At 32.2% G+C, this 15,604-nt stretch overlaps 1 protein-coding gene across 1 annotated transcript in view; it reads right to left on the bottom strand.

Moving 5' to 3' along the window:
• Positions 1-552: 552 nt before the first annotated feature.
• The window catches only part of LOC123667476 (nephrin), a 116,791-nt gene continuing 101,739 nt past the window's right edge, over positions 553-15,604 (bottom strand). The window contains exons 14-27 of the mRNA XM_045601371.1: positions 15,017-15,148; positions 14,492-14,572; positions 13,592-13,874; positions 12,072-12,307; positions 11,775-11,883; positions 11,165-11,334; positions 8,526-8,696; positions 8,118-8,311; positions 7,143-7,305; positions 5,834-5,952; positions 2,722-2,848; positions 2,435-2,437; positions 1,270-1,376; positions 553-813 (exon numbers count right to left, since the gene is read on the bottom strand). Of these exons, the coding sequence (XP_045457327.1) occupies positions 553-813; positions 1,270-1,376; positions 2,435-2,437; positions 2,722-2,848; positions 5,834-5,952; positions 7,143-7,305; positions 8,118-8,311; positions 8,526-8,696; positions 11,165-11,334; positions 11,775-11,883; positions 12,072-12,307; positions 13,592-13,874; positions 14,492-14,572; positions 15,017-15,148 (2,156 nt within the window). The remainder of the gene's footprint in view (positions 814-1,269; positions 1,377-2,434; positions 2,438-2,721; positions 2,849-5,833; positions 5,953-7,142; positions 7,306-8,117; positions 8,312-8,525; positions 8,697-11,164; positions 11,335-11,774; positions 11,884-12,071; positions 12,308-13,591; positions 13,875-14,491; positions 14,573-15,016; positions 15,149-15,604) is intronic.

The following is a 15,604-nucleotide window of genomic DNA, read 5'->3' on the forward strand; positions in this document are numbered from 1 at the left end:
TATTCACTATACGTATATTTATTAAAAACTTAACCAAAAAAAGAGATCCTTCAAAGGGAATCGTTAAAATTTAAATTGGCAAATGATTTAGACGAAATTACAAGTATTTATATAGTTCACTTAACATTAAATTTATTAGAGTGTATTCCTGTAACACACGCATGTCTTTTGGACGTTTCGCCTTCATACGAAATCAAAAAAAAAAAAGTTACAATTGTAATATTGATAAGTCAGTCAAAGGATACTTATTACAACCAGAAACTAGCCCATTGAGTTAAACGTCGACATTAAGGGCTAATATTCTTAAGATTTATCTCGATCCTATCTAATAACCATGGACACAACACTGTCATTAACAGTCCGATCGTTGGTATCACAATTAATTAAATTTTTAAACTATCTAATTTTTTTTTACTAGTCCATCTATTTACAATAGATTCAGTACATTACACTTTGTAACTTCACTTCTCACTTAACACACATTTACAATTAGAGTTATCGTCACTTGTAGTCACTTCACTTCGTCAATTACACTTTTACACACTTTTACATTTAGACCACGTGCGTTTCGCTTCTTTTGTTATACGATTCATCAATAGTTACGTTCTGTTTTTTGTTTTCTTTCTTGATTGTACCGTACTGTGGTACGTCTGAGGTTAGATTTTGAACTGTTAGAATTTGACTCGAATTACTATTCTGCGGCGTGCTAGAAGATATCGGGCTGCCGTACTGGTTGCCATATTTGTGTCTGGATGGATCTTTTAGGATCGATTGTGGCTGTTTCACGGATGGCGTCTGAGTCATCGGCATATGCTGTAATCAATGTTTAATTTTAATTTCACGTGTAAACATGTTTTAGATTAAGATGGTAAAGTATGCATATAGTTACTAGGTTCGCTAGAGTTGCGGTTTGTAAATTTATCTTTGGTTGACTAAAGGATAGCGTTGTAAGGAAATTTGCCTGTCGCGGAGAAAATTTAAACCTTTTGTGTGTACACTTCTTTGAAATAAGATAATCTTTGTCTTGCACTAGAATATTTACAGGATGTTACTGAATAATATAATTCAATACAATTTTTAAATTACTTTTCCTTTATACATTATAAAGTGCTATTAAAAACAACAGCGAACGCGACAGGCAAAAGAAACGGCATCGGTATTATATTATGCAATTTATTTGTTTGTTTGCGAATATACAAAGGAAGATTCTCTCTGTAATAGGTACAGGATTAGATTCAGATGAAATAAGAGATACAGAAATATTTCTACCTGAGTGCAATTCCCTTGATGCAGGACCGTGACGTCAGGCGGCGGGACGGCCATTTTGTCGAATCTCTGCCGTCTCAGAGTACCCCCCGCCGACTGCCTGTCTAGACCTGATGAATAAGTTTCTTAAAAAAAAATATTTCAATTTAATTTTTATAAAAGGGTAAATATGTTTACGATTGATTATTACCGTTAAAAGGTTGTTTACATCGACGCTCGGGTTCTTGATTGATTCGATAATGGATTGAGCGTAAGTTCTCTGAGACGTATTTTTATTTGATAACGATGAAGCCCTTGACTTATACGGGTGAACTTTCTTTTGGGTGGGTGTATATTGGGCAAATACGCATAATTCAAATGATTCTAGAAGTAACCAAGGGCAAAAACTAAACCTGCGTCACTAATTTCATAAAAAAAAAACAAGTTTGTTTTCAGACTTATTGATTTGAAAGAAACACATCTGTTCTAAGTTAACCTACACCATATTCAGACGCCCAGAATATTTTTATATAAAATACTGATTTGAGGAGTTAAAATTTTTTTTTAAATTTTAACAGAAGCACATTTCACATTGGTTTATAAGTCGATGAGTGTCTCGAAAATGATTGTTTTGGTACGCAGTTTAACTCAGTAATAATTAACTAACACATTTATTACATGACATTGCAGTATACCAAACAATAAAATAATAGCATTATATATCAATACAGACGCCGCGTTGGCGCAACGGTCACAGCCATGTACCGTATAGTACACATAGTACCGGTCACAGTATTGTACCTGTTGCGCTGGCGGTTGCGGGTTCGATCCCCGCACATGACAAACATTTGTATTGGCTATACAGGTGTTTGACGTGGTCTTGGTGTTTGTGCAGTCATTGTGGGTCTCCCCACCGTGCCTCGGAGAGCACGTTAAGCCGTCGGTCCCGGTTGTTATCATGTACACCTGATAGCGATCGTTACTCATAGTAGGGAATATATCCGCCACCCCGCATTCGAGCAGCGTGGTGGATTAAGCTCTGATCCTTCTCCTACGTGGGGAAAGAGGCCTATGCGCAGTAATTGGATATACAGACTGAAGCGTATTATATATCAATACTTCCCCAAGTAAAATTAAGTTTGGAAGATTTTAAGTAATAATACCCTAAAACATGAAATTTAAGTTTTACTAACTAGGAATATTCAACCTGTACATCTCTGAACGACTTTATACAGGGTCCAATAAAATAAGTTATTTTAATTGGAATCGTAAAAAATATTGTGACTTTCGTTCAGCTATATTTTATCAAGAAAGTTATATTACCATACATGTTAGACATACTGAAATTGTAATTGAAAAATATTATTCTATTCTAACACTTAGTCTTTCAACACTGCTTATATGTAATATATATATATATATATATATATATATATATATATATATATATATATATATATATAATGTAATATTTACCATCTAATCCCATGTTGAGCGGAGGGCTGGTCATGTGAGAGGGGGAGGGGGGCACTCCGTTTATAAGATGCGGTTTGGGCATCCCTGACGAGTACTGCTGTGGCGGTGTGGGTGTGCGACCCGCTTGCTGCTAATAGAAAATGAAAATATAAATAGTGTTTAGTGTTTATAAGATATAAGAAAAGAGCATTTATTCACGTGAATTTGTTTTTATGTTTTATTCTAAGCGATAGGATAGTTTAATTTAATTTTGTTGGGGTAATAAAAACAGCATACAATATATATATATATATATATATATATATATATATATATATATATATATATATATATATATATATATATATATATATATATATATATATATATATATTGTATATTTGCTGTTATGAATATTATTTAATTAGCTTTTTATTTTTAAGAATCTGTATATATCTACATTACTGCACTTTCTTAGCCTGCTATGTAACAATAGTTCTCACTATCACAGGTTGGCTGGAAGAGATCTCTTTTAGAGATAAGTCCACCGTTGCTAACCAAATTTGTATATTAATAACTGTACAAAAATTTTAAGTGCAATAAAGAATATAATAAACAGACAATAATAATTGTGTTTGCTCGCAAACGAAAAAAAAACCGACTTCAATTACATCGACAAGTAATACAACGTAGATCGACGAAAAAATAGTCAAGCAACTACGCGTTATCAAAGATTACTCAAAAAGTAGTTATCAGATCTCGATAAAATTTATATGTGACCACATGATAAACATCAGCTTTCGATTAAATTAAAAATTATCAAAATCGGTACACCCAGTAAAAAGTTATTACGGATTTTCGAGAGTTTCCCTCGATTTCTCTGGGATCCCATCATCAGATCCTGGTTTTCTTATCACGGTATCAAACTAGGGATATCCCCTTTCCAACAAAAAAAGAATTATCAAAATCGGTACATCCAGTAGAAAGTTACGCGGTATAATACAACGTAGGTCGACGAAAAAAGCGTCAAGTAAAAACGCATTATTAGATATAACTCGAAAAGTAGTTGTTAGATCTCAAATAAATTTAAATGGGACCAATTGGCACACACCACCTATCGATTAAAACAAAATTTGTCGAAATCGGTCTACCCAGTCAATAGTTCTGATGTAACATACATAAAAAAAAAAAAAAAAAAAAAAAAAAAAAAAAATACAGTCGAATTGAGAACCTCCTCCTTTTTTGGAAGTCGGTTAAAAATAGAAATGTTACATAGCAGATTTTTTTTTTAACAAAGTATCATTAGGTACATAAGGCGGCCTTATCGCTATTACTTAGATTACTAACTAACTTATTTACTTTAGATTGCTTTTATGTATTATTATTACATAAAAGCAATCTAAAGTAATTATAAGCATTAATCATCATAGCTATTGTAACTTTGGCAGAAGATCGCAGTTATCTGAGCTTAACTAATTTTTTTACAAAAAAATCTCCCGACAATATTGTATTGTATTGTTATTGTGTATGTATAATGTCAGACGAAAAATAATTACCAACACACGCCGAAATAAAATTACACCACGATATAAAAATTAATGTTTTTTACGACAATGTACGTGAACTAGTCCGTTTTTCCCATAGTCACCACGCTGGGCAGGCGGGTTGGTGACCCCAGGGCTGGCTTGTCGCACCGAAGACGCTGTTTTTTTTTTTTTTTTTTTTTTATGTCACTAGGTCGGCAAACAAGCTTACGGCTCACCAGATGGTAAGCGATTACCGTAGCTTATAAACACATGCAACACCAGAAGCATCGCAAACGCGTTGCCGACCCAATCCCCAATCCCCCCAGGAGCTCTGGTCACCTTACTCACCAACAGGAACATAATACTGCTTGAAAACAGTTTTATTTTGCTGTGATCTTCTGTAAGGTCAAGGTACTACCCCAGTCGGGCTGCTCCGTATTTTGAGCAGGAAATTCCTGCTGTGCCCTGCCTCAGTTGTTGCCAGTCTTCGGCCTGTGTATTTCAAAGCCAGCAGTTAGATAGTTATCCCGCCATCGGTCCGCTTTTTAAGTTCCAAGGTGGTAGTGGAACTGTGTTATCCCTTAGTTGGCTCTTACGACACCAACGGAAAGAGAGGTGGTGACTATATTCTTTACTGCCGTAACCACACAGCAGTTACACGACAAATATTTCTGAATAATTATGCCCATTTTAGTTGATAGAGGTCATGTAACGAAGTATAATATTTTTAAAAAGAAATTGCATTTAAATGATCTTCAAAATATCATTATATATATTAATAAAACAAACAATAGATTATAATTGCAAATGTTTCTCTCAATTAATGACGATCAACTTAGAAACATGATATTCAAATTATTCGTAACAACGCAAGTATCAAAGTTCATCGGAATATACGTTCAAGTTATAATTGACAATGTCACCTTGGCACTCGATACTACGTACTGTGCCAAAGCGGCAATTATTCCTCTGTCTCGATGTTTAACACGCTTATAATACAACAGCGACCAAAATGCAATTATTGGTCTATACGGATATCAAACAACAACAATGTTCGTAATGCAACAACAATGTTCATGATACAACAACAATGTTATGAAAACAACTAACACGTAGTTTTAGCTGTTGAGTGTTTCTGTGCAGTCATGAATATCGCGAAGTTGATTTACATCAAAATGTTATATAGTTATATCTAATATTGAATTTGTTTGTTTTTGTAAATTATTATAATTATATTAAATATAAAATCTGACCTATACGTTTACGTTTTCATTTGTAGATTTAGGTATAATATAGAGTGAAGGAGAGAAGAAAAAAGAGGGAGAGAGATAGCAGAGTTAAATTGTTCTCACTTTTAGTATTTATCGAAATTATTGGTATGTTTGTGGTAATCTCATTCGAAAAAAAAAAAAATAGTTTATTCAAGTAGACTAAAAATCACTTTTGAATCGTCATTTTTACAACTTAAATAATAATAAAATAGTAATAAAATTAAAAAAAAAAAACGCAGTAACTCTTCAAAAAAAAAAAAAATTGTTATTTAAAAAACACTAAACCTACCTGCACTTACCATTATAAATATATTCTTATAGATAAAGTATACAAACCTGTTGCAAATATTCTCCGATTAGCGGCGGGTAGGAGAGATATCGGTCGGACGCCATGTTGTAGTAGGAGCCGTCGAGCGGCGGCATCGGGCTCGGGGCGGGGACGTAGTTCTGTTTACCTGTTCAACATTGTTTGTATATTAACCTCTCGCCGCTGTTTTACCTGCGTTATGACGCATAATTTAATTTTGTTACCTTTTCGCATATTGTTACTGTTATAGATCAATAAAGAGATACTTGAACTAATATAGCCTATTTATTTAATAGACGTGGCGTGTAACGCAAAATTAAATTTATGAAAATCGATACATGGAGTATTACATTTAATATTTATAAAATATGAATAATCCGATACGTGAAGTAATATGGCCTATCTAATTCATAAACAGGTCGAATAATGAAAAAACAAATTATGAAAGAGCCAACGCATGAAGTAATATGGTCTATTACATTTGATTGACAGGCTTTATAATGTTAAATAATTGATGAAAAACCCCGATACAAAACGTAATATAGCCTATTTTTTATAAACAGGCTGTAATAGAAAAATAATCAAAAATATAGTAACTTTAAGTTACTTATAATAACGATATAGAAACTTTGACTACCGGTAATAAAAGTTAGTATGGTCACAAAGATCGTTTTATTATCAATACAAAAATCATAATAATTTTATAGACTGACAGTGAACCGTACGTCAGGAACCGTCATAAAGATTTTTATTATTAGTTTTATCAAAGCGATATAAATCTTTTGAAAAATTGACAATTCATTTTGTTTTACTGTTAGACGAATTAATTTACAATAAAATTACAATTTCTTTAACTAATTACACAATTAATATTTACATTAAATTAAAAATAGAAAAGATTTGATTATTAAATAATACTAGTTGTGCCCACGACTTCGTCCGCGTGGAATAGTGAATTTTGACAGCATTTTTTGGATATAACTTTTGGTTTATTTTGTATTATAAACACCGTCGTTTACGTATTTACATGTTCAAAGTGATTCTTTAAATTGGCATAACTTTTTTATTTCTGATCCGATTGACATGAAACAAACATTAAATGTTAAGTAAAGCTCTTCAAAATATAAGTGATAACCGCATCTAAATCGGACAAACCGTTTCTGAGATTAGCGTGCACAAATATATTCATTTACATTTGTATTATATGTATTTATTTCATTTAGAAACAAAATCCTAAATATATGATTCTTTATTGTTAACTAGCTTTTCAAAGTGATTCAAGTACTTACTAAAGTTGTTCATGAAGAATATGTTAAAATATTCAAAAATTAAACATACCCGCACTTCTTCCCAAAGTACTGTGACCACTGATGTCTTTGTGTCGATGTGGATGAGGTAGAGTCCTGGCGTGGTCACCTTCGTATACTGCGTAGTTCGGTGGGGGGTAGTCCAGTGGTGGGGGGATGACGAGGCTCTGTTCGCCCATTAGGTATGCGTCCGTCTATGTAAATATTTTAAAGGTTGTATTTTTGACATGACAAGGCCTGTTATATTTTGCTTATAGAAAAAAATAGAAGTTTTTTAAAAAAACGTAACATTTTTGTATACACATATCAGAACTATAATATTGGATATAGCTTAGGTTATATAAATAAAAGATTTCTTCAGGGAACCAACAAAGAATTTCCTTTCAGTAACCAAAGGAAATGACATAACATTAGCTAGAGAGTGCAGGAAATATGACACTAGAATTATATTATACTTCATATAATATAATTATACTCCATACAATGAGGACTACAAAACTCCGAGAACTTCTCTATTATATTGTTGCAAAAGTTGTCTCTGGTCCGGTCTGGTTGTTTGTATCGGAAAACACGTGAAACAATCGATCCCAAATCTTGTTATAATTATGATTATTCATCATCTCACTGCCTTTATCCCACTTATGTAGGGTTGGCAATTATGATAATTATAGTTACATATATAGGTAGTATAAAATAATTGACTAATTATATTATCCATTGGAGCAGCGATGTGGATTAGTCTTCAAACTTTATTTATATAGTATTTAGACTTTTTGGCTAACAGCCTTTTCGGGACAAGGTAATAATCTTTATCCATATTATGTTTACAGATTATTTAATTTCATTGTTATCAGTATTAACTTTGAGATATTTTAATAAAGTAGACGTGTATTAATTTTATTTATTATACGTGTATTATTCTGAGAGTTTACATCGATATATGCAAAGATCACATTTGAACAAATCATCATTTACAGTATTTTACTTGATTATACTAACATCTTACCTGATTTAACATGTGCCTGTTTGGCATGCTGGGGACTTCGGGTATAGGCGGGGGTTGTCTGTCGTCTCCGTCCTGGGAGTACGTCTCGGACTTCTCCGACACGGAGCTGAGTGTCTCTCCTGTCATCGTGTCGTTGTAGGACGAAGGAGCGTACATTTCAATCGTTGCTGATTTCGATGACTGACCTGCTTGCTCTGTTCGTTACAAAAAATTTAGGTCAAAAACTAATATGACTATATGAAAAAAAAAAGCAAATGATTTTTTTATTTTAAATTATAATAATTCAAATAATAATCAATTTGAAATAAATGAATTTAATAAATGTATAAATTCTAATAAACAACAATATCAAAATGAACAAAAATAATAAACATGCAACTACAAACGGCAAAATAAAAACAAAATTACCTTTCAAACGTCTAGAACGTCTTTTGAAAATAAAACATGCGACGAATGCGGCGTTACCCAAAACTAAACTGACAATAATAACTGATATTATGACGATGAGACTTTTCGATAACTCCGCCGTCTCGACATACTCTGTTGAAACTACGTTTAATTCCCCTACTTCTGACGAAGCTATAACAAAACGGAAAACGAAAGAATAAGAAAATTTGCAAAATAAAATAAAAAGCAAACAAAAGTGTAATTTTCATTTCAACAATATTTCATCGAAATATCGATTTCATATTGCAATTCGAAATTCAAATTGCAATGTAATGCAAATTACACTTTTGTTTTTAACACGTAAACATATAAACGACATTCCTAATGCCATGTTTTATACAAAATACCTCGTATACGTTTATTCGTCCTCCTGTGTAGGCAGAAACCGACCAACAGTACATTCAAGAGAATAAGTGCCGTGCCAACAATTGTACCGGTTATTATAAAAACTCCGGGCACGTGATATGAGTTATATTCTTCAGAGCTCGATTGTACTGAGGACGGTATGACATCTGTGCCGCATGAAATAAGGCATATTTTTGAATACACATAAACATAATATACTTTTTTTATATATAAAGAAGTCAGTATTCGAGCCTCTTGTCATATTAACGTAGGAAAGTATAATATGATGTCAAAAATAGAATTCGTAAAGGGTTTATATTACATTACTATTTTATATCGCAATATTGGATACAATATTATTTATTTTAATAGTTACGTGTTAACTTCGTCTTTTGATATATCCGGTTATAACCGGATTTCATAAATAAGGATTATGTAAATAAATTTGATCAAACACAGCCAACGTTTGATCAAAATGTTACGAATGAAAAAATGAATTTACAATTGAATCTCAAATATTATTCGAAACTATCATTAACATTCATTTGTTGCGTTGCATTCATAAATTTTAGCGTATGAATATTTTATAAAAGATGAGTAAAATTTGAATATTTGAACAATTTAAATTATATTTGCATAATTTATTAATAATCAACGTGTATCTATTATGTTCGGGTTTATTAATATTAATTTATATTAAATTAACCGTTAAAGCCTTGTACATTAGTTGTTTTTATTATAATATAAAATTTAATATAAAATTATTCAATTCAATTAATTACACCACAGTTCAAGTGTTTCAGTAACTTATTTAATTTTTGCATTGCTGTTTGACGTGACAACGTCTAATAAATCGATGAACGTCGGCTGCATGCATGAAAAAGGATGACTCATTGTGCCGTTACGCTTATTTTCCCGTTACGCTCATTATACGCTTGCGCCGCATCTATCTCTCTCCCACTCGATTGGCTTATGCGTCCGAGGAGATGTTTAGTTATGACGTTGTGACGTTAAACCATCAAGCCAACCAAACCATAAGCCAACTTTACAGACAACGAATTTTTTTTAAAATGGTTTTTGTTGTCATTTATGAAACAACGTCGTTTGACGGTGGATGTGGCGAAACGCGTTTTTAGATCAAATTAACCTATTCCTTAATTTTTTTATAGTCTTTTATTTGAAATATCTGTCAGTAAAATTAAATTCACATCAGAACTGAACCAATTAAACATAGAATAACGATAGACAGTCCAGTCAAGCTTTAATTTTTTTGGACAGTTAAAAAAATTTAAATTAAATTTTAAAATTCATAAATACCACAAAATCCTTTTTAAATCACCGAAAAATTAAGTTTTCACTTTCATAATTCTATAGGAACTTTGTCAAGAGGTTTTAAATTTTAATATGAATAAGTCTTGAACAAGTTCAAACAAGTATTTATAAGTTCCTTTACAAACTCCGAACACACAAGCCGATGTTGTTTTTGTTTTAATTTAAGTGAAAATCACGTAAAGAAATTATTTCTGGGCTAAAAAATTATCGGTCGCTAAGCAGAATATTCACATACATACTACATATTACATATAGCATGTGGTACCTAGAATTTTTCTTTATTTTGACCATATATGTATATACATATATCAATCCTTTTTAGCATAACATATTTCTCTTTCAGGTATGACATTTTCTCATTGAAATCTAGTTTATATGTCATGTATATGTCACTGATTTTCAAAAAAAGTTTAAGAATGAGTTAGGGTTGAGGATACATAAAGATTATTTAGTTATCATGGTCGTGGGTTTGGTTTATATTTCAATCTGATCTTAGTGTTTGTACTAGTATCTCCTTATTGTGATATCCTTGATCCCTGACTTATTACCAAAAACACCATATAGCACTTTAACTGAGGTAGGGCACAGCAGGAAATTTCCTGCTCAAAATATGGAGCAGCCCGACTGAGTTTATACCTCGACCTTACAGAAGATCAGAGCTCCTGGGAGAATTGGGGATAGGGTCAGCAACACGCTTGCGATGCTTTTGGTGTAGCGGACGTCTTAAGGTACGGTAATCGCTTACCATCAGGTGAGCCGTACGCTTGTTTGTCGACCGAATGGTATAAAAAAAAAAATTTTACAGACTGCATCAATCTATTTATCAATCACTCAATTAATCAATTACACACTCAATCAATCAACAACACAAACGGACAACTAAAACCAGATACATTATAGCAGTACCAGAAAAGTCTACTCACTAAGGGTGGTAGCTTTGGTGTCATCCGGCCGGTACTTGCTCTGGCCCAACTTGTTGAGGGTCATCACTGAGAACACGTAGTCGGTGTGCCTTTCGAGGCCGTGTATCGAGTACGAGGTCGCGTTCCTGGGTGTAACGTCTTCGTATCTGTACGTTTCGTCGTAGATTTTTCTATAAAAAAAAAATATTTTTTTTGTTTAAGATATACTTTTTAATTTTAGCTTATGATACATCATAGGTTTTTTTTTTGAAATAACTAGATTTATTTTAATGAATAGAAAATATTATCTTCTCCCCTCATCCTGTGTCAGGCGTTCGATAGCAAACACAACAAAAAAGTTTACACAACGTTAAACGTCTGAAATAGTTTTTCTCATGAGTGAGAATCGGAACTTTAACACTTTCAGAACAATTAGTTGAAACCAGGTATTGGTACTGAGACATCAAAAGAAATAAATAAAAATTACTTCATATAAAATATATATAAAACTCCAAGTTCTTTGGAAGAAATAATTAATGAATCATTACTTCTTAATAATACATATTTTTAATGGTTTTAATCCTGTCTTTTTTAGGGGTGTACAATAAACTGTAAAAAAAAAATAACTTACCGATATCGTATTCTGTACCAAGAGAATAATCCGCCATCGAAACCAGGCACCCACGACAGGGTCACGGAGTTGTGGGTCACGTTCGTAACGGCTATTGATATTACTGGATCTAAAAAAATAAATATAATATTATAAAATACATTTATCATAATACACTTATATCGATTTAAAAATTTATGAGCTGATTATTTAATAGAAATAATTTTATAAGAAATAAATAATATTTTTGGAGTTTACTTTTTTTTTTTTTTTTAAATACATATACTAAGTCTTTAGATAAAAATAAATTAATCTCACCCGGTGGACTTGTAACATCCAATTTAACGGAAGTCGTACTAAAACCTAGGTCGTTCCTAGCTCCACATTCATAGGAGCCATAGTCTGAGGAACCTATATCATTGATGAGGAGGACCGAGGTGTAGGTTACTGGATCTGTCTTGTGGAATTCAGCGAAGTATTTGGTTGAAGTGTTGACTGGTAGTTTGACACCGTTCTTTGACCACGTGAAGCTAGGTGCTGGTGCGGCTATACATCTAAAATAAATATGTTTGTGTTAATTTTCGTAATTCTAGGAAATTTTCATGTCATCAGTATTAGTCGTATTGTGATAATTACAGCCTATGATGTTATTGTATAGCGTAGCTTCTATAAACACGAAAGATTTATTCACATCAATTTGAAAGCTTCGAAGTGAAATGAAAGGATAAACAAATGAAACCCGATGAAAATTATGGATAGCTTAATATTTCTTTCCATAATTTTTGGAATAGCAAATTCAGAATAATATAAATACACTTAACGTACTCAAGAGAATAATTATTAATACTGTAATTTCAGTGCCCTAAAGCAATTAAAGTCATAGCCAGTCTTGTCATTGCCTGCTAGTCTTGGCGGACTTTTTTAATGTCGTAGACAGAAGTTTTTTTTTTTAAATATATATTTCCAAAATTTTGGCATTCCAAATTTTTGCGGTGCGTATTAATAATGAGGAAGCAAAACGCTACATATACATATTCTAATCATAAAGCCTTGATTATTAAAGCCTATTATTTTTAGGTGATTGTTTTCGTAATATTTAATATAAAATTCTATTTCATTTTTCTAGTTATATTTTGCTATTCCCAAAACTATTATCACGTTTTAATATCAACAATAACAGCTCATTGAAACAAATCCAATCGGAACCTATATCAGAACGCATGACATTAACAAACAAACGCATCCTTTTATTTATAGCTTAGATTAACACAAATTAACAACGTTCCAGCTAAAATGGCATCTAATAAAACTATGTAATGCGTTTAATCCGCTACGATATGATTTTATAGCGAATTAAAATCGTATTTGTAATTAAAGCAGTGTTAAACGTTGGTTAATTTCGTACAATTATTTACTGTTAATTACGTTTGATATATTTACTATTGTTTACGTAAATATGTGACGGATTTCAAAATGTAGTTGTAAAAAAATACCAAAATGAAACGGAAAGTTAATATTGAATTCAGTAAATACAATCTTTCGAGAATAACTAGAAAGAAATTTAACAAATACTTTTTAAGGAATTGACAATACATCCTTTAATAATTGCTGCTGTTAAAAATGATCCTGTCAGCAGATTTGTGTAATTTTTATGTAACTAGGTCGGCAAACAAGCCTACGGCTTACCTGATGGTAAGCGATTACCGTAGTTTATAGACATCTGCAACACCAGAAGCATCGCAATCGTGTTGCTGACCCCATCCCCAGTTTCCCTCAAGAGACCATTTTTATCTTACCTTAAATAAGTTAGGCTTTATCATCAGAATCGATAAACTCACTTGCAAGCCAATCTTCCAACTTGACCAGTGTTGGACGCAGATTTGGCCAAACTTGGTGACGTATCCATTTCAGGTTTGAATTTGACAACCAACATCACTTCTTGGCTTGCTTCGCCACCAATACCGTTGTTAACAACACATTGGAAGTTGCCCACATCTTTCCTTGACGCCTCTTCTATGGTAAGGTAGCTTGTTTGATTTCTGGCATCAAATGTCACTGATCTTGATGGTATGTCGTAGTCCTTTCGCTGCCATTTTACATGGTCAGCTGTTAGAGGATTTCCTATGATAGAAGATTGTCTAAATGTTAATATCAATAATATTTATCATAATAGTATGAAAATTGGACAAAGATATCCTTTGAAATTTTACACTCCTCGAAATGGACATCATAATTATTATGTAAGTATACTAACATAGTTGTAAGTTACTAATATTACTAGCAAGTAGACTGTAAGTCTTAAATTAATAAAATTATTATTATTTTTATTATAATTAAAAAATTTATAAACATTATTCTGAAATATCTAGAAAGACAATCTTAATATCCCAAAAATGTCCAAATCGATAAAATATTTTGATCTAGGAGACTATCTACATACATTTTAGATTTATATATTAAATCCAACATACCAATTTATATATTGCATATCAAATGTTTGAAATTGCCAATTTTTTTTTTGCATATGAAATATTTCAAATTGCCAAATTTATTTATTTTTAATAACGACCATCTTTATTGCAAAATGAAATAAACAAAGAATTTAAACCGCTATATAAAATGGAATTTAATTTAAAATCCGGTCAAGATTCTTAAGAGGTTTCATATAACTTAAGTTTTGTTTATACATTTAAATTTTCATTCCGATCACGTATCTTATTAAAATCGAAATTTCTTACCCGACACCGCACAGGCGAGTACTGCGTTCTCGTTCGGATTGGGCAGTGAGGTCTGGTAGACTGACTTTATTTCTGCCGGATCTGAAAAAAAAAAAAATATTAAATCTTTTATATATTTTTACGCTTATGGATAAATTTGTACCTTTCCGACAATCTTGTTATTTAATGAACTAAATTAAATATAGCTATTATTGTACAATTATTTTAAGTTTCAATTTTGGTAGAGACCCAAATATTATTAGCATTTTTAGCTCCTTTGTTACTGTTTACCCAAAAAAAAAACAAAATTTTTTTTTACATTTTATTTAAAATAGCCTAAACACTAAGAATATAATATAATTAAATTATTTTTTTATGAGTAAACTTTACTATTTGATACAATGACAGATCCAAAAAGATTATTATCAACCTATTTGAAGGCGACAATTATTTAACTCAATTCCCTTGTACTCAGCTCAGTGTGTCTTATATAATCTGTCTTTAATTTAACAACAGAAAATTCAACTGAAATACTCGAACACTTACAGTGTACGTTCACAGTGATGTTGACTGTGGACGCCCCCTGGGAGTTGACTGCCTCACACGTGTAGACGCCGGCGTCGTGGCGCGTCAGCCGTGTCATGTTTAACATACTGCCTTCGGATATTATTCTGTCGTCTGAAACAACATATTCAAATAGAATTTTTGAAGTAAGACTTCTTTACGCAAACTTGACTTGGGGAGTAAGCTGGTGAATGCGTGACGAGAGCGTCACGGAAAGTGTGATCGGGCGCGGTGAACGGAAGTTGAAAGGGAGATATAAGTAAGAAATTGTCAAACAAGACGTGGTCAATTGATATATGATGTGATTGAATTAGACGTTATATTTTTTATTTTCACCCTATAATATAGCAGCAAACTTCAAAACAAGTGAAATCATGCGAATTATTTATTTCGTATATGATAATTGTATCCAGTTTGCCTTTACGTTAATAGGGTAGGGTCGTTTAGCGTTTGTTAGAGAACGGTATACCCTTATTATCTTATTTTTATTACACTGGGTACTGTCCCGCGAAACTACCAGAAACTTTCCTTCTCATTACCGATAGGTAACTATTTTACCGAATTACCGAT

Source organism: Melitaea cinxia, chromosome 28, assembly GCF_905220565.1.
Source record: "Melitaea cinxia chromosome 28, ilMelCinx1.1, whole genome shotgun sequence".
In the NCBI taxonomy this organism is placed as follows: domain Eukaryota; kingdom Metazoa; phylum Arthropoda; class Insecta; order Lepidoptera; family Nymphalidae; genus Melitaea; species Melitaea cinxia.